The sequence below is a fragment of the Quercus robur genome, chromosome 3 (genome assembly GCF_932294415.1).
Source record: "Quercus robur chromosome 3, dhQueRobu3.1, whole genome shotgun sequence".
NCBI classification, from domain to species: Eukaryota; Viridiplantae; Streptophyta; class Magnoliopsida; order Fagales; family Fagaceae; genus Quercus; species Quercus robur.
The window spans coordinates 6576324-6596023 of NC_065536.1; the positions used below are offsets into that span (position 1 = coordinate 6576324).

The following is a 19700-nucleotide window of genomic DNA, read 5'->3' on the forward strand; positions in this document are numbered from 1 at the left end:
TGCAAGATTATGGAATTTACAAATAAAACTTTTTAAGAGTCTTCCTTAGAAGCTAACCATGCATATATCAAAGGAAACCAGATATAGTACTACTATATATTAAAGCTTCACCACGAGTTAACACTCACCAAGTTGGGACACTGAAGGCCCCATGATTCTCCAACTTCACCAATTCTTTTTAACAAACAAATTACACCGACTGTCAAATTGTTAAAGGACAAGTAGTTTGCTTTATTATGTCACTGTCAATTGAGTCCAAATCTTCTGTCCCACACTTTCTGCTCCACTATATACTCTACAAATAAAAACATGCCACATATCCATCTAATTTATTAAATGCTAAATTTATGCCTTCCATTATTTCAATTTCCTAAAATAAATAAATAAATAACCCATCATATTTAAGTAATTAAAATAATAGAAGGCATAAATTTAACATTTAATAAATTAGATGGACATGTGACATATTTTTATTTGTGTAGTATATAGTGGAGCAGGAAGTGCGGGACAGAAGATTTGGACTCCTGCCAATTATGTAATTTGAAGAGCTAACACCATGTGTCTCACTCTTTCTGCTCCACTATATACTCCACAAATAAAAACATGTCACATGTCCATCTATTTTATTAAATGCTAAATTTATATCTTCTATCATTTCAATTACCTAAATATGATTGGTCATTTATTTATTTATTTTAGGAAATTAAAATAATAGAAGGCATAAATTTAGCACTTAATAAAATAGATGGACATGTGACATGTTTTTATTTGTGAAGTATATAGTGGAACAGGAAGAGTGGAACAGAAGATTTGAACTCAGCACAAAGTTAGTTGTTCTTTTCTTTTTCTTTTTTACCCTTACAATCAATGGGAAGAGGGATTTGAAACTAAAGTTATTTACATGGGATACATTGAGATACAGGATTCTTTGGTGCATTGTTAATTATATTAGTTGCAAACTTGTGTGATGCGTAGAAAAGTTTGACAATTTGTTTTTTTGTTAATTGAAAAATGAAAATAATAAATGAGACTTATAAGTATTAGTCTCAAAACCTTCTTAAAATGATGTGATTATTTTCTAACAAAATGTAGTTGATACAATAAATTAGATTATCAAAATTAAGCTATCTATATTTGTTATTTGAAAGTGGTTTAAATTTAGTAAGTTTTTTTTTTTTTTCCTTCCTTCAAGGAAACATAATGCATTTTAACTTCAATTATTATATAAGGGGAGGTATTTTTTAAATAATGTAATGTGTGGTTAGAATTTGTTTTTCGTACTCTTTACAACGATTTATCATCTATATGTATTGAATGGCCTAAAGATGAAGCAGATATAAGTAAATATATCATTTAGATTAGGAAAAAAATACAAGAATTTAATAACATTTAAAAAAAATTATCAAGAATCTACTAACATTACGTTGAGAATATGAAATAATTGTCAATGAAGTAGTTTCTCTTTTTACATAAACCCCTCCTCTCAAAACATCATTGAAGTGGATCGAATGGACTAAAGTGGACTGAAATGAACCAATCTAAACCTAAAAAGATCAAATGAACCGAAATGGACCTAATAGACCGAACTGAAACAAAATGCTACACTAATGTAACTCAATAAGAACATGGACATAACAACAATAAATGCTACACTTCAACTTTAGATAATTAACTATAGATTTGCCAAGAATGAGAGAGCAAAGTGCTATTTCATCTACTATTGTAAAGAAAGAATGTTCAATCATCAATGGATCCCATTACTAATTTCCCTCAAAACATTAAGGCTGGCTATTGTCTATAGAATCCTCACACAACGTCTTTTGGAAAATTGTTTTGCTTTGTAAAAAGAACTCATTATAGTTTATTTCACTGCAGCAAACAGAATTTGTTTCAGCTATAATTTTTTTTTTTTTTTTTTTTTTGTGCAAATTGTTTCATTTGGGTGCAGTCAGAGCTGAAATTAGATCATAACAAGGCCCCATTTCTTAAGCCAACAGGCCTTGGCAGAAACTATTCCTTCACGGAGCCTAGTGACGTACTATTTACCTCTGTTTATCATTCTATTCGCAACCGTAGATCATACGTTAAATAACTGTATTTGCAGGCTTTTTTGCTAACAATAGTTATCTACTTGGTTAAGATCTATTGATGTTTTGAGGTTGGCAATAAGAATGATTCATGTTTTCGGAATACCCATGATGGTCCAAATTCATCATGCGGTTGCCAGTGAACTCTTTAAGGCTAATTAATGAAGCTCCACCACCCTCATGTAAATGCCTCAATTTTATAACAGTTCCACTTCCACTATTTGAGGCCAATAGCATAAGTGATTGGGGAAAAAATGACAGTCCAGACTCCGGAGTTTATTAATATAGTTTGAACCACATTGTCAAAAGACTCAAAACAACATCACAAAGCTTTTTTTCTTGAGAAAGAAAGGTATTTTATTCCAAGCAGGCAACAATTGGGTTCCCTGGTGGAATGGTTTGCCACATTACCAAAAATATAAAGCATTAAGTTCATTAGCAGGTTGATTCGTCTAAAGAAATTTAAATTTAATGGTAAATGTAACATAAATACTAGAAGCCAAAATCCAGTAGGACATTTTTGCCATCAAATGCCAAAACTACTTCATAATTGTGATGATAAAACACAGACATTATCCTCTTTGATCTAATGGCTCAAATAGTCTGAAAGAGTTAAAGCAATCAGCCATGAAGTTCTGCTTTAAGCCTTCAATCGTTTTCTAAGAAAAACCTCCTATTACTAAAAATAAACAAGGAAAAAATTTTTTGGACCACTTCATGCCCAACCTTTATGTCCAGAACCCTCAAGTCCCTTACAGTTCATCCTGCAAACATAGAGCACAAGAAAAAATATCAATACACAGTTTAAAACAAAACAAAAATGGTACAATTTCATTAGGAGGAAAGAAACCCTACATGTTTCTCATCTTCCTTGGTTTCAACCTCAGCATCGTCTTTGCTTTCATCCTTGGATTCAACATCAGAATCTTCACCTGCTTCATCTTCGGCGTCATCATCGTCATCCTCAGCCTGAAAAAAAGATTGGCAGAATTAGGACCACAGTAAACATTGCAGTTTCATAATTTCCAAAAATCAGCTTGCTTGTAGACTTACATCAGAATCAGCTGGATCTTCCTTTGCTTCCTGGTAAAGAATTAAATTCAAGAGTTAGGAAGGAGCAAAGAAATAAGTACAAACGCAAGTAGCATGGATGAAATACTCTTCAGCATTTTGAACTGCCATGGGCAAATAAATTGAACTTTAAAAACTTTCTTATGACAGAATATATGGGCAAAGAGTGTACCTCCTCCTCTCTCTTCTTCTCAGCCTCATCAAATGCTGCCTTCTCAGCCTGCAAAATCAATATATCTCAATCAAATTTCACATTCAACAGAACAGATTCTAGTGTAGATTCAAAGATAAGAAGGAAGATGCAACTTACATCCTTGTACTTGCCCCAGGTGTCTTCTGCTAACTGCTTGGCATACTCTGCATCATCAGTAATCAAGACATTGCTGAACAAGGTACCAGATTTCACCTGCCAAGTTACACATCTTGCTTGTGAGAAACTAAGCTGGCGTGCAAACACAATAGTAACCCTCCCCTCCCCCGCCTTGCCCCAAAAAATATAATTTAAACATAAATTACCTGCCACAGTTCAATGCCAACATACTTCAACTTGGGGAAGACATATAGGTCTGGATCATCCTTGAAAGCTGCTCAATAACAAAATTAATAAGTATTACTGCATACCATTAACTACAACAAACTAATACGGCGTCACAGCACATCATTATGTGATTTGTAGATTTATATAATAAGCAACGCACCTGGGTTGTCAATCAATGGTGCCTTCCATTTCCCCTGGTAGTTGGGGTTCTTAATTTTCTGCATATAGGAGGGGCAAAGTTATCAATAAGCATGTTCTAAATCACAATACACATAAAAACTTGTACTAGAAATCTACAAACCTTTGCCTTCCATGGGCCCTTGTACTCAGGGTTAGCAATGGTTGGGGGTGTCCACTCACCATCTTCCTCATCATCCCAGTCTTCGGGCTGAAACAAACCATCTTTGTTAGTAACTACACTTCTATTTCTTGCCTAGTAAAACGCAGTCAATAAAAATAATTTGAATAACAGGAAATTCAGTGTCTACCTTCTTGGCATCGGTATCAGGAATTTCCTTTGGGATGTCATCATAGCCCTAAAAATGCAACAAATGAGTCAGATTAAATGTGATTTGTATAAAACTATACAGAAATTAAGAGTTTTACGAATTTAGGACCAATACCTCTGGCTTCTTGTCTTCAGGATCAGGAATGTACTCTTTGTCATCCCAATCTTCTGGCTGTCAACATTAATACAGTTGGGACAACATCAATATCTGAAACCCAAAAAGAAAAGCTAAAGTAAAAGTCAGACTGAGCATGAATGAGTAATTACTTTCTTGGCCTCGGGATCCTTGATTTGCTTTGCAGGGAGAAGATCCCAATCAGAGTAGAGACTGCCGGATTGCTTCTCCACATTGTCAATTAGGATGGTGTAGGTGGCATCTGGCTTGAGGATAAATGTATAGACGTGAGTGAGTTGGTCGGTTTCACATGGAACATCCTTCTTGATCAAGTGGTTTGTTTCGTTGTAGTTGAGAATAGCATGCACTTTCTTGGTGGTGTAGCCACAGATATCTGGGCCAAACATGATACTGTAGAACAAACAATCATCGTATACCAAATCAGCAAATTTCAACAAAAAATCACTAAGCCTTAGTCCAAAAGAAAATGCCAAAATGGGAATTATATTATCGACCTGTATGGGGTGTCACCACCGAATTTCTTTTGGTCAATTCCATCGCTGAGTAGTTTCATGTACCCACCACCACAGTCAAGCTTTTGTTCATGCTTGACGGCAAATTGGAAGACTAGAGTCTTATCCTTATTGCTGAATTCGGGGAACTCAGCTGAAATAGCAAAGAATCTATAGTCTTCGCTTGTCTGGATACCTGTAAAGATGTTTAGAAATCTTAACATGTGACAGTATATTGAAAACGCTAAAGATCAACTAAACGCATCAAATTTTACTCCAACACACACAAACATCATTTGAATTTGAAAGGGTACCTTTGATATCAGGGTTTCCAGTCCACTTCCCGGAGGTGTAGTTCCATTCTCCAGCCATGTTCTCATCTTTCTTCCAATCAGATTTAACCCACCGACTTTCCCATCCGTCTTTAGTGTATACATTGCACATTCAAAACATGGAAATCAGTAACAAGAAATCTCAACATACAAGAGCATAATGAAAACTCAACGACACCAAAGCAAATAGTTTTCATTAATCATATTCCAAGTTTTCAGTATGGTCCCCACATATATGTGGATGAGGAAGAATATACAATTATACACAAGATACCAATTTTCTTATATCCCTCCCTAACAATGGAATATCTAAGATTCTTTATACCTTTTTTTTATCGACATTGACTAAGGCTTGATTCTTATGGTAGACACGATAATTGAGCTAGAGCTCATTGAAAAATATCAAAGATTCAATAGCTTCGTTCTCTTTTCTTGTAAATCTACCGAGTATTTATTCATTTTTGGTAAATCACATATGCAACCTATGGATCTCGAACCCACATTTCATCAAAATGCAAGGCTTTTCTATGTTTATGAATATTCTGCGTCTTATAATACACTCGTACATACACAATCTATATCTGTGTATTTATACATATAATTATTAATTAAGCACACTCAATTTTCAATTAAAACATATATATATATACACACACACTCAAAATCAATCTCAATCATTTCAAATATACATATTAAGTTACAGAAAACAATGTACACGCAAATCTAGCTTTAGATATACTCATAATCATTCTCAATCATTTCATTTCCAAGATCATGATCCTGATGTTGACCGAAATTACCGCATTTTGACCATTTCAAAATTAGAAAGCGAAAATTTGGAATTTTTTTTTCACAGATCTAGTCCAAAATACTAATCTAAACAATCACATTTAAGCAAATTCGAATGCAAAACCACTAGATCGGATCGCACCGAAATTGAGAGCGAGTATCGAAATCTAGATAGAGAAAATGTGAGCAGTGAAATGTATAGATAGAGCTAGAGAGAGAAAGAGAGAGAGAGGTACCGTCGAAGCGTTCTTCAAAGAAGACTTTAGCGGAGGCGATGGAGAGGAGAGAGAGGAGGAGGAGTAGAGAGAGAAAGCTAGGGTTTCTTCGGCCCTTAAACGCCATTGCTGTGGCACTCAGAGAGAGAGAGAGAGAGAGATACAGAGAAAGCTACAGAGAGAGAGGGCTCTGTGAGGGACTAATATAGGGGTTGAAATCCATGTTTTTGCCATATCTGGCCGGGTTAAAATAGTAAGTTTCTATTTTGTAATTGCTGAGGTGGACACAAATTGATGACGTGGAAGAATATCTGTCTGACGCGTGGAAATGCTTGTCACTGATATGACGTGGTGGATTTGGATTGGTCGCTCCGCGAGGTGTGGAGGCTCTTATTGGATGAGACACGTAGGGAAAGTGGTTTTACTGTGAGATTACGGAAATGCCCTTGGATTTACTGGTGGCATATACTTCAACGGAATTAACACGTGGCGCGATTGTAGTGATGGGTACGTAGCAATTGGACCCGATTTTATTGTGCGCTGTGACAGCGGGTCACGCTTATTGGAATTTTTTTTTTTTAGAAAAAGGTAAAACTTTTTATTTTAGTTCCTAAATTGAATTTTTTTTGAATATTAGTACATAACTAGAAAAGGAAAAGCTTTTATTTTACTTCCTAAATCATGTGGGGTTTAATTTTATCGTTAAAGATTTAATTATGTCCATATAAATATAATTACTATTTAGCAAATAAATAAGAGTGATGAGTTTTTTGTAAAGAATTTATTATGTCCATATAATTCCTATTTAGCAAAGAAATAGGAATGATGGGTTTTTTCTCAAAAAAAAATTTTGATAAAAAAAAACAATTGTTTCTCTTTTATGTGGTGATTTTGGTTATTGTTAATGTGCCACACGTAACATATGAATTGTGCCTCCTTCAAATTTTTTTTTTTTTTTTTTTTTTTATCAAACCAATATGATTAAAACAAATTACAAGTCAATTTACTTGGGTTTTTTCCTCTTCTTAAATATGCAATAACATTTAAATTGTATTGGATCATTGAAAATTATTCTTCATCATTAGAGCAATTAATGACTCTTTCTCTTTCGCCCAAATGCAATTCCAATTCAATTATTCAATGAAAGTGACTTTCATACTTTAGCCACCAAATCAATTGACCTATTAATTCAGTTTCACAAAAAGTACTCAACTTATAAAATAAAGTCAAACAAGGATAATTCTGAATCATTCTAAAACTTTTTGGACTAAATTGATAGATCCGATAATTCGACAACAAAATTGAAACTCTAATACAAATTTTTGTAGGCTAAAATCGTAGCTTCATATTAAGGTTGGGGGGGGGGGGGAGAGTTGGATTAGGAAATTTTTTGCCATCAATATCAAGTTCTTTTTTTTTTTTTTTTTTTAACATAATCTTGCTTGAGCTCATTTGTAATCCTAATAGTAATATATCTATAAGAGTAGGTGATGTAGTTAGAAAAAGAAAATTATATATATATATATATATATATAAAAGTGGCTAATAGATTATTAATCTTCTCCTAAGGACCAGGCTTATGAAATGATCAGTACAACTATTTGATGATAATACAAATATCAAAAATTCTAGAATCATAAAAATTTTCACAACTTCTTGTCATAACTATGACGTGACAGAATGTAATTGGTAAATAAAAAGTAGTGCATTTATGTGTAAGTAATGGTTAATCACTCACAGTCTGTCACGTTAAAGTTGTGACAAAAAAACTGTAGAATAATTTGTGATACTACTCAACAAATATTGAAATGATTCTGATCAAATAACTTGCTTTAACATATTATAATAATATCAAACTTGAGATGTAATATTTTAAAAATGAAACAAGTTGAGCTGGTCTCAATTTAACCTTTGTAGAGTTTAAAACAATTTCAAGTTGCACCTAAATGTCAACCCATGATCGAATGGTTTGAACCTTAAACTCATAGTCTTCTCTCTCTCTTTTTTTTTTTTTTTTTTTTTTTTTTTTTTTTTTTTTTTTTTAAGAACCTTCTGCGTCCACTCCTGATAATAGCTCTTTATTATCAGAGCAAGATACCAATCAATTTCTAGTGCAGGCATGAATTAAATCCCAGATTTCTTATACAACCATAAGAAACTTTACCAGTTGAGCTAACTGAAACCCACATGTAGATAGAGATCTTTAAGTGTATATTAGGTGTTCAATTAAATTCAAATACACAATTACATTAATGGATATATATATATATATATATATATAGAGAGAGAGAGAGAGAGAGAGAGAGAGAGAGAGAGTATAAAAACAATGTTTAGGAAATGTTTTGCAATTTTGGTACTTGCCACCATAGAAAATGCAATTCTAATGAAGATATTTTATGTGATCTACAAAAAATAATGGTTTTCCCTACAAGTTAGATGGTAAAGATTATTTTCTTACTCATTTGCATAATAGCATTGCTCCTTTGTTTCACTATAAAATGTTATTTGAGTGATCCCTTCCAAATTATTTGGTCCATATCCCATTTTGGGTTGTCTCAAAATTAAAACTTGTTTATTAACATTCTCTTTATGCCCTTATAGAATTTATAGGTAAATAGTATTAAAATTTGATTAGAAGATAAAGATTGAATTTGGATGAGGCTAGACGCTATAAATTTTAAATTTGAAAATAAGTTTGTAATCTGTAGCCATTAAAGCTTGTAATTGTAGAAGTAGTAACCCAGTAGAGTTTGTAATTTACAATAACTTTGAAAATTGGTTGTAGTTGTCACCAATGTGGGGAAAACTTTTTCTATTTTTTATATACATAGGTGTTTAAATTTTTGATAAATTTGTTTAAAGGTAATTTAGGAAAATCATAAATTAAACTGAAAATAGTAAACGGCATTGATTTTCTCAAACTTTTCTATCTCTTAAATTAAAGAGTTTATCCTTATTACAAAAAAAAAAAATTATCACGTTTCAATTTTGAAGCTTATCATAAAAAAAAATAAAAAATAAAAAAAAGATAGTACATTAGTTTTATTCCCACACTTTAATTTTGAAACTTGTCATTATCCAAAACAAAAAATTAATCTACATGTTACTTTTGGTAGAATAAATAAATATATATTTTTTTTTAAATCTCAAAGTAGAAATGGTCTCCCAAACATCATTTTTATTTTGTTTTTAGTATTTTGAAAATTGTTCTTAAAAGTGGAAGCCAAACACATATAATATAAAAATTATTCTCTAAAAACTAGTTTCACATTCAATTTTTTGAAAATTATTTTCATACTATTTTGAAAACAAAAACAAAAATTCTCCTACCAAACTTGCCCATAATGATATTCTTCTGAATAGTTGAGTTTTCTAATAAGAAGTTCTAGGTTCACAACATTTTCACAGCAAATTATAGGTGATAAATTATTGTTGGTTCTAATTTTAACCTACCACTAAAATTACTATTTTTCCCACTAATAACAATTTGTCACTTATGATTTGTTGTGAAAATATTGTGAACATAACATTTCTTTTTTCAAAGTAGGCTAAACAATTTGGGAGGAATTGAGTACAATTTTTCAAGCATAAACTACCAAAAATAATGTCTCCCAGATACCTCAAATTGGTGGCCTGGTCCACAAGTCTAGTGGCCTAGCAATCAAAGGGGAGAGAGAACTACTGTGTTTTTTGTAAAATATTTTACTAATAAGGGTGTATTTGGATACCGTTTATTTTGCTAAAAACTGAAAATATCATAGCAAAATAATTTTTAAATGTGTGAATAATATCGGGTACCCATTTTTTATGAAAGTTTTGTTGAAAAAAGAGGTTTGTGAGTCCCGTGAATAGTGCACGGGACCCACTAGAAAAGCATGAAACTCTCTTCTAAAAAAAGAAAAGGCCAAAACGCAAACGCTGCTTGAATCAACTATATCCAAACGCTGCTTAAGACTTATTATTAACAACTTATTTTAACAACCCCCCCCCCCCATCTTGGAACTCATATTTTCATCCGCACCTACTACCAATATCCTTGACTCATCACTTTGATAAAAAAATGTCAAAGATGGAAATGTCAGTCATAGTAAATAGTAGTAAATGCTATGGATGTGCTTGTATAAACTATTATAAAACTGTGTTTTGAGGTTAAGATAAGCATTTGTAAAAAATTATGAGAAGTTATTATTGCGAATTAGAGTTTTTTTTTTTTTGGTAAACCTGGAATATATTTAAAAGCTAAACAACAGCCATAGGGGCTGTTAGGGGTGGCAAAAATTATCCATATCCATGAACCCGTCCATTACCCACCTTATTTGGATAAGTCTTAACTCAACCCATTTAAATATTTGGGTTAAATGGATAAGGACCTATTTGGTTATTTAATTAGATGGGTCTAAATGGATAAATCCACTATACCCACTAAACCCATTTAAATTTTAAAATTAAATAAACCCACAAATTACCCACAAAACCTTTCTAAAATCTAAAACTTAAATAAAGAATATAACCTTCTTAAACCCAAAACATTCGGCCCTCAGTCAAATTAAAAAAAAAAAATTTCCTACATTTTCTCATCATCCAAACAGACTCGTAACAATCACAAAACCAAAAATAGCACACGATCACATTCTCGGCAACCAAACATACACTACAGAACACAACCGATGACCTTGAAAATCAGAAAATCACTCATCCAAACTAATAACAAAATATTAAAAAGGCAAAAACAAAAAATCCAAATCCAAATCCAAATCTAAACACTTGCACTTCCCTACACTCCCGGCGCACGTTAGCAAACCCATCCTCTTTGCCGCTATTCCTTCGTCGTCAATGGCTTCCGTTTCTTCTCCGACGAACAAGTTATCGTTGTCCGTATAACCACCGGGACGAATGGGGGTTTTGAAGGAACGATCTGGACCGCCGAGGGATGCTGCTCAGAAAAGTATGGGGATCGGTCTCCAGCCGGTCCGAGTCAACGTCATTGGATCGTAACCCAATTTTCTCGTCGTCACCGTTGTTGTTGTCGTCGCTAGGGGCGTTCAATCAGTTACCGACGGATATATTAATGCAGCTACTGAGAAAGCTTGGAGCTAAGGACGCTATGAAAATGAGCGTGGTTTGTAAGTCTTAGAAATCGTTCATCTCCGATAATCTTCTCTGGATTTTCTTCCTCCAGAACCAGGCATATGAGTCTTGGGACTCTTTTCTTCATCGAGACCAGCTTTGTTTGGATTCCGAGTAAGGAAAGGAAAGTTTATGGCAATATTGAATTTGTTTTTTTTTTTGGACTCTTTTCATCAGAGAAAGGAAAGTTTAGATGATAAGTTAGAAAAGTCTTCAACACGTGCTAACGCATTTGTGGCAATATTGATTTTTTTTTTTTTAAGAATCAACAACAATATTGAAATTAAATGGGTTAAATGGGTGGGTTACTAATTAAATGGGTTGGGCGGATAATGGATAATGGATAATTAATTTATATATAAATGGGTCATAAATGGATAAATGGATAATTACACACCCAACCCATTTATGACCCAATCCATTTATGACCCAACCCGCCCATTTGCCACCCCTAGGGGCTGTGTAGTTACAAACCCGATTACAAAAAAGACCAGAAAGGTCTTGCATCAGCAGTTGGGACAACTCCACAGGCGGAGTGTCTAATATACAAAAATCTAGATGACTAGAGACTGCCTTATTGGCCAAAGCATCGGCGCAAGCATTAGATTCCCTATAACAGTGCTGGATCTTCCACCAAGGGTGCCGGTGTAGCATGTTCCTGCAGTCATCAATAAGAGGAGCATATTGAGCAAAGGACTCTGTATTGCGAATTAGAGTTTTTGGTTATAAAACTACTCTTTTAGGCTTCTAAAATGTCTAAACAAACAGAACTTAAATAGTAAATAATACTTAGATCTCTCTCTTATTTCTTTCCTCTTCTATTTATTTATTTTTTATTTTTAAGATTCAACACTTGGATCTTTCTATAATTCTAAAAAATGTGCAAAAGAATAGCACATATAAAGAATTAGACGGCCCAAATCAGATAATGGGCAATCCTGATATTTTAGGTGTTCATGAAAAGTAAAACGTGCCTTTTCAGCAACCATGCAGTAGTTGAATAGGAGAGTGGAATCATGATATTGATATTGATATTTGATAATGATAGGCACTAACTCCGTAGCACACGATAAACTCAAGAAGGCAATATTGTACTAGTACTTTTTTAATGTTATCCAATGTGGGCCGGCATTATTTTTCTCTGCTTTGCTTGTCTGCATGCTTAAATTGCAAGCCACTCGAGCCCTCATTACAATAAAGGAAAGTGTGAGCCGGCCTCTCTTTTTTTTGTATGTTTCTATGGAGAAGGATTATTTCTAGAATTGTTATTATTATTATTATTATTTTAGATATCATTCAAACAATTGATATTGGGTGCCATGAACAGATTTGGTAGTAGATCAGTATTATGAAATTCTGAGGGGAAAAATTATTTTAAAACAGTTTTTTAATATGTTAATCACTTTATATCAATTGAGAATGGAAATAAATAGTCCAGAGTTATGTGACTTGCAGTTTGGGCCTTGTGGTAGAGAAATTGGATTCAGATTCCCTTTCCCACTCATTGTAAGAAGAAATAAAAACTGAGATTGGAAAAAAAAAAGTTATATGAAAATAAAGCTAAATTGTAAAGATCTTTCATGGCAATTTTACTGGATCAAAAGTGTAGTTTTATTGAATGTAAGAATATGATGGATCAATTCTATCGAATTATCAATAATAATAATAATGGATCAATTTGGGAAGGCCGAAAAAAGGATTTTCAAAATGAAATTGTTGTGGTAATTATTTGTGTCGTTAGGATAATGGTAGTCTTGATACACTTTCACGTAATGCAGGAAAAACATATATGATAAAATGAGCCTCGTAGTACGATGCCCTATGTTTGGTTGGAGAGGGATGAGAGAGTAGAAAAACGGTGAATAAAATATGACAAGAAGATATTAAGAGTTTGTTTGGATACCGCTTATTTTGTTGAAAACTGAAAATTGAAAATAATAAAAAAATAATTTTCGGTTACTGTTTACACTAAAAAACACTGTTCATATACCTTAATGTACTGTTTATGTCCCATAAACAGTACACCAAGCGCTAGTCCAAAAAAAAAAGGACTGAAACACAAAACGTCCAAATGTAAACATGATCCAAACTATCACTAAATATAAATATATTTGGACCTCTTCTCTTATACTCTTTTTTCTTTCTGAACATACAATAAATTCTACAAGCAACATTATACCGCCTCTATTTGATTCTATTGTGCCCCTTCTATAGACTATATTATTCGAGGAGCTTGAGCTAAGTAAACCATCTCTCTAGGCTTCTCACCCCACCAGCCTAGGCTAAGCTGCTGAGGTCCCTATGGGCTACCAAACCAAGCCTACGGGGCATGATCCTTAATCCTTATTAAAAATGGCTCACTTGAGCAAAGCCACTACTATCATAGATGGATCAAGCAAAACGCTACCATAAAAGCACTAGCAATAATGAAGCTAAATAGTTATATTGCTATTTTAGCTTCACCAAAATACAAAAAGTGTTTTACAATAGTGAAGGTATATAGCTAAATATTTTACCTTCAAAACTACAATACACAGCTATTTTTGGCTGCATACTGTAGCTTGAAACTAAACAAAAAAATTAATTTTTTATTCTCACTAGCATTAAAATAATATTTCTTCTCTTTCTTTATTTAATTCTTTTTCTATTTCTTTTCTTTCTTCCGTTTATCACACAATGACAAAGCTCTCAACTCTTTTCTATTTCTTTTCTTTCTTCTCTTCTCAAGCTCTCAGAGCATAATCAGATTATCAGAATACAAACTCAAAAACACAATTTTAAAATTAATCAAATCATAACAATTAAAGCAAGAGAAAAAAAAAGAAGAAGAAGACAAAAGACAGAAGCTATCTGATCCATCTGGACTACGTTGGGGATAAAGATGAGTGACGACACAGTGACCCATCTCTCTTGTTCTTTCTCTCTATACCTATTTTCTTTCTTTTCTTATCTCAGAGAGAGCTAGTGAATGCTCTGGAATCAAGTAAAAAAAGAAAAGAAAAAGAGAGAGCTGGAGAAAGAAAGAGAGAATGAGAGCTGGATGAATGTTCTTAAATGAGGGAGAAAAAGAAAATAAAAGAGGGGGGGGGGGATAGAGATAGGACATTGTACACGCGTGTGGAGGAGAAAAACAAGAAAAATAGAAATGAAACGTATGAATGAAAATGAAATGAAAGAAAGGAAAAATAATATAAAGAATAAAATATCCTAATTGAGAAATGCTACCATAATATTTTCACAACAAATTATTTTCACAATAATTTGGTTTAAAAAAAAAATAATGTTGTTATACTAGACGATAATAGGCTATCATGACGATTGAGAAATTTTTTTTAGTCAGAAGATAAATTTGTATATATATAAAATTTGGGGTTAAAACAAAATATTATTGTTACACTAGATGATTATTTGCTATCATGATGATTGAGAAATTGTTTTAGTAAAAAAAATGTATAAGTATAATTTGGGGTTAAAAAAATCACTTGTTAATACTAGACAATTATTTGCTATCATGTGGTGGAGGTGGTGGTGGTGGCGGTAGTGGTAGCGGTAGCAGTTGCGGTAGTTGTGATTGTTGTTTATTGTAGTGGATATATTATTTTATTGTGATGTTTATATTATTTTATTGTGTTGAAAGCTAAAATAGATTCACCGCTGCTGAATGTTTTGTAAAATGAGTAGATAAAATAAATAAAGTAATTTTTTGAAGTGCCAAATAGCTAAAAAAATAGCACCACTATTGTGGATGCTCTAAGAACTGTACCCCATATAAGAAACATTTTTGAGTTTGGACTTTGATATAAATTAAGAGTTTAATTTATTAATATGTTACTTTTAAAATTACATAGTTTTTTTTAAAGAAAAAGGTAAGTAAAAATTAGGCTAATGGCATTCCAAGTGGCAAGTCGGTCTTCCATAGGGTCGAACTCACATTTCAAAATAAATAAAATAACTTGACCCATTTGAACCAGCTTACGATTCTACCAATTTTTTAGGTTGAACCCTAGTTCACACGGTTCTCTCAAATTTCTTAAATGTTCGGTTCTTGCATATAAAAAATTGGTTTCATAATCAATTCATAGTTAACCTGATCAGACCGGCTAGTTTGATCCGAGTTTGAAAACCATGGGTTGGTACTAACAGAAATCACTTTCACGACAAGACTAAAGGCGCTTTCTAAAAAACTAAGGTTATGTTTGGTAATAATTTTTGTTTTCTATTTTCAAAAACTTGTTTTTAGGAATAAAAAAATAAAAAAAATAAAAACAATTTTCTTGTATTTTTGAAATAAAAAACATGTTTGGTTAGTTGAAATTAAAAAGATAGTTTTTCCAAAAAAAAAAAATTAGAAAATACTAAAATATGTTGTTACTAGGATTTGAACTCTAATATTAACTCATTAAATGTGACAGATTCATTAAATTAAATGCGTGTTTTCATTGACTTTTAAAAATTAGAAACTTAAAACAGTCTTTTACATGTTTTTAGTTTTCTCCACAAATTGAATTTTGAGAATAGTTTTTGTTTTTTGTTTATTTTGGGTTGCCAAACAAGTTTTTTAGTCTTAAAAATAGAAAATTGTTTTTAGAAACAGAAAATAAAGAGAAAAAACAATTACCAAACATACCCTAAGCCTTTTAGGCATTAACAACATCTCTCACATTAACGTTTAATGCATCTCACACACCTCTAATGTCATTAATTATGCTATAAAATTTGTCCCCAACCTGTGATCCAGCAGCCTAAGCATGCCACCATGAAGATAAATTATTCACTCCTCTTGAAAGACCATGTTTTCAGTGAATAAATTATGCTAAACATGTGTTGGGTTTTTAGTTTTTAAGCAACATTACACGTATTTTCACACATTTTTTCACTCAAACGTATTTTCAAAAAATACAAACAACGTTACTAGAACAATGTTACCAAACGACCTGTAAGTATTAAAAAATTAAAAGATACAAATAATTGTTTTTGATATATTTCAACTTAATAATTTATGATAATCAAAATTTGAACTCGATTTTATTTTGTATCATTAAGTTAACCAATGATTAATTTTGTACTAAATTTCACCATAATTTACTGTAAGGACTAGGATTGTGGCTCAAGTTCACTTAGAGTAGTATAACCCAGTACAACAAGCCCAAAATAATAGATTTTTAAGAAAATGGGTTTTATGAGCCAACTACAATGTAGAGCAAATACGGACTTGAGAATAATTGGGCTAGTGCTATTAATATAAGTGCCAGAGACGCAAATTTAGCATAAAATCTTCCTTGGGCAAGTCCGAGGAGGAGTTGTTCATTAAAGATCCTTTTACAATGAGATTCAATATTCTCTTCCTTTCTCTTTCTTTGTGTCAAATGTGCCTGCTTTATTTATGTGGGGTTCCTTTCCTTATATAGTCATTTTCATTGCATCTTAACCCTTAATTTGTACGTTTCAGGAGAACCATTTGAATGCTTGTCCTATTAGGACCCTTCTAGAGGTGGTAGAGAGGGCTATGAGCTGTGAAATCACTATTCATATGTCTTTTTCTCATAAATGTGGTCAATTCAATTGGTGCAATGCATTAAATGTGGAGGTGATAGTCATCTTTTCAGATATTTCCCCCTTCTACTGCTTGCATGATTTTGTTCTCTTCCTTGAAGCTTTACTTTCTAGTGTAGGCAGTTACTTAAAGTATTCCCGAGGTGTCTTTGCTCCTCGGGATCCTCGGTCAACAGACCAATCTGCCTTTTCTCCTCAGAGCTCTCATTCATAGCTTTTGTCTATTTTTGAATAATCTTGACGTCTTCCCTCCTCGGACTTGGTTCACGTGTCAGACTTTGGTTAACATATATGTTGATCTTTAATCATCCTTGAATAGGGCCCGTGGCCTAAAAATATGCTCGGATCATTTACTCCCACATTTACCTTTTGATGTACACAATCAAATAGTGCATTAGAATATGATATTTCTTTTTGTTGTGAAATCTAATTTTGATAATATTTATAATTGAAAAAAAAAATTCATTCCATAGTTATAATAAATATTAAAAGAATAAGTATAAGTACAATCATTCTCTAAACTAATAGGTAAGTTACAGACATTGGAACAATTTTAAAAAATAACAATTTTTTGAATTTAGTGACACTACCTTACTTCACCTTCTCTTGCATGCATACCTAGCCTATTTCCTCCTACATTACACTTAAGCACATTAAATTGATAGACTAATAATATAAACTAGTCTCTGAGCACGTGCGTGAGCGTGTGCTTAGATGTTCTTCTATTTTTTGGGTAAAGATTAATAATTTGCATTTATTATAATTTGAGATTTCTACTTTTTCCAATCAAAAAAAAAGAAAGAAAAGAAAACTAAGGGTGTGATGAAGAAATTACTTCCCCCATAAATGCATAAATCAATACTACCAAAATTTTTGGAAGATACTTGTTTGCTTAACGAATGGTTTGAGTCTTGATTGCATTTGTCAATCTCAATTTCAGACCCCGTAAAATGTGTCCCTAACTTAAAATCCATTGAAGTCATCAATTAGTTGCTAAAGTTTGGCTTAATTTTAAAAAATAACCATTGAAAAGCACAAATTGAACAAATTGTCAAAAAAAATTTACAGAGAAAAAGAAACATGAGATTGATAAGAATGAAACTTGGATAAATATAAAACTGACTAACAAACATGGAGGTTAATGACAATAAGGAGATCGTGAGTGAGAAAATGAAAAACAAAAATAAAAGTGTGAGAAATTACATAGTAGTAACTGTTTTTTAGTGGGGATGTTGGGATGATAAGGATGAATAGAAGTTATAGTACCGATTTTATAGTAGGAGTTTTTTTTATTTTTTTTTATTTTTTTAATTTATAAATAAAAAAGAAGAGATTTGGGAAAATAAAAACATGAGATTAGAGTAATGAAATTAAAAAAAAAATGAAAAAAAAGGGGGGCAGAAGAAACAAATACATTGTGATGAAGTAAAAAAAAAAAAAAAATATATATATATATATATATATATATATATAAGGGGTGAGTTTTGTAGATTGGAGGAGTTTTAAAACTAACAAAAAAGTGATTCTATTTTGTAGGGAGTTAGTGAGTAGAAGTAGGAATTTAAATCAATGTAAAAGTAGGAGTTTATTAGAAACAGAAAGACATTTCAATGTAGAAGTAGGAATTTATTATTTTTGTCAATTTAGTATGTTAACCCTATTTTTAAGTTTTAGGTAGGGGTATTTTTTACAGCAAAAAAAGCAATAACTAACTTTCTTTTGCCAATCTACTATTTTAACCCCATTTTTAAGTTGTTGGTTAATTAATTTATGGGTATTTTTGACAGGAAAAAAAGAAATAACTAACTTTTTGAATCATCTTAATATATACAATTAATAAGAACTTTCATTTTTCTGTTATCAATTTGAGAATTTCAAATTTGACTAAGACACCAACTTCTCACTTATCACATTAAACTTCTATATCTTTTTCAATAAACTTGTCAACTTATTATTCATCAAAATATTAAAAATATCAATTTAATAATAAAATACTCTAATAGAAACGGTTAGGCTTGGGTCTAGTGTCCAGTGACATTGGACCCATTGATATGGTGATATATGTCCAATTTTGGACACGTGTCACCATCTAACTGGGTCTAGTGTACTAGACCTAAACCAAAGTCCAATAGAAACAAACATACAAATATGAGATTATATAACACAAAAGAAACACCACAAACTCCACTCAAAGGGTGTGTTTGTTTGAAGGTGAAATATGGTGGATGGAAAACTTTGGAGAGAAAATTGAAAGGAAAATTTTTTTGGAGTGTGTTTGGTTGGGTGAGAAGGAAGAAAAATAAATAGTGGGGTTCAACTGTTTTCTTCCCAGGCCCACTAAAATGGGGAGAAAACTGGGTAGGGATGCATTTTTTTAGATTGACAAAAATGCCCATGTGCAAGTGCACGTGGGTTTCGTCTAGGAATGGCAACGGGTCGGGTTCGGGCCGGATTTTTTCATATCCGGGCCCGACCCGCGGGGCAAGACCCGTAACCTGGGCCCAGCCAGTTTAGGATACCGGATTTTTTTCCGAGGCCCGGACCCACCCCAGCCGGGCCCCGCAGGTCCCGCGGGCCCGTTTAGGGATTGGGCCCAATTCGTGGCCCAATAAAAAAAAAGCCCAAATTTAATTTTGCCTTAAGCCTGCATTTTTGGGCCTAATCCAAAAAAAAAAAATTTGAGCCCAGGAGACAGTGGCACCGAAAACACAAAGATAACTTCAAATTCTGTCCAAAAGACAAAATGTCCGCAATCAATCATTCCATTAATTTCAATTGTACACTTTCCACATTGGTAATTACAAAACAGAAAACTCAGAAATGTTTTAAAATCAGGAAAAAAAATAAAAAAAT

At 32.6% G+C, this 19700-nt stretch overlaps 1 protein-coding gene across 1 annotated transcript; it reads right to left on the reverse strand.

The window, feature by feature from the left end:
- Positions 1-2534: 2534 nt before the first annotated feature.
- On the reverse strand, positions 2535-6358 carry LOC126716869 (calreticulin-like). Its single transcript, XM_050417881.1, has 14 exons — positions 6189-6358; positions 5146-5253; positions 4835-5027; positions 4472-4730; positions 4320-4376; positions 4185-4232; positions 3998-4084; positions 3857-3914; positions 3675-3742; positions 3469-3564; positions 3331-3378; positions 3141-3170; positions 2943-3056; positions 2535-2851 (listed from the first exon to the last, which is right to left on the reverse strand). Exons 1-14 carry the CDS (start codon positions 6292-6294, stop codon positions 2840-2842), a joined length of 1284 nt encoding a protein of 427 aa, XP_050273838.1. The 5' UTR covers positions 6295-6358; the 3' UTR covers positions 2535-2839.
- Between the last annotated feature and the right edge of the window lie 13342 nt (positions 6359-19700).

Bases quoted from the DNA above. Each gene is read 5' to 3' on its own strand.
- LOC126716869 (XM_050417881.1), bottom strand. From the start codon at position 6,294: ATGGCGTTTAAGGGCCGAAGAAACCCTAGCTTTCTCTCTCTACTCCTC. The intron at 5,254-6,188 runs GTACCTCTCTCT...TATACACTAAAG, and splicing joins CTTTGAAGAACGCTTCGACG to ACGGATGGGAAAGTCGGTGG. The intron at 5,028-5,145 runs GTACCCTTTCAA...ACATCTTTACAG, and splicing joins TGGAAACCCTGATATCAAAG to GTATCCAGACAAGCGAAGAC.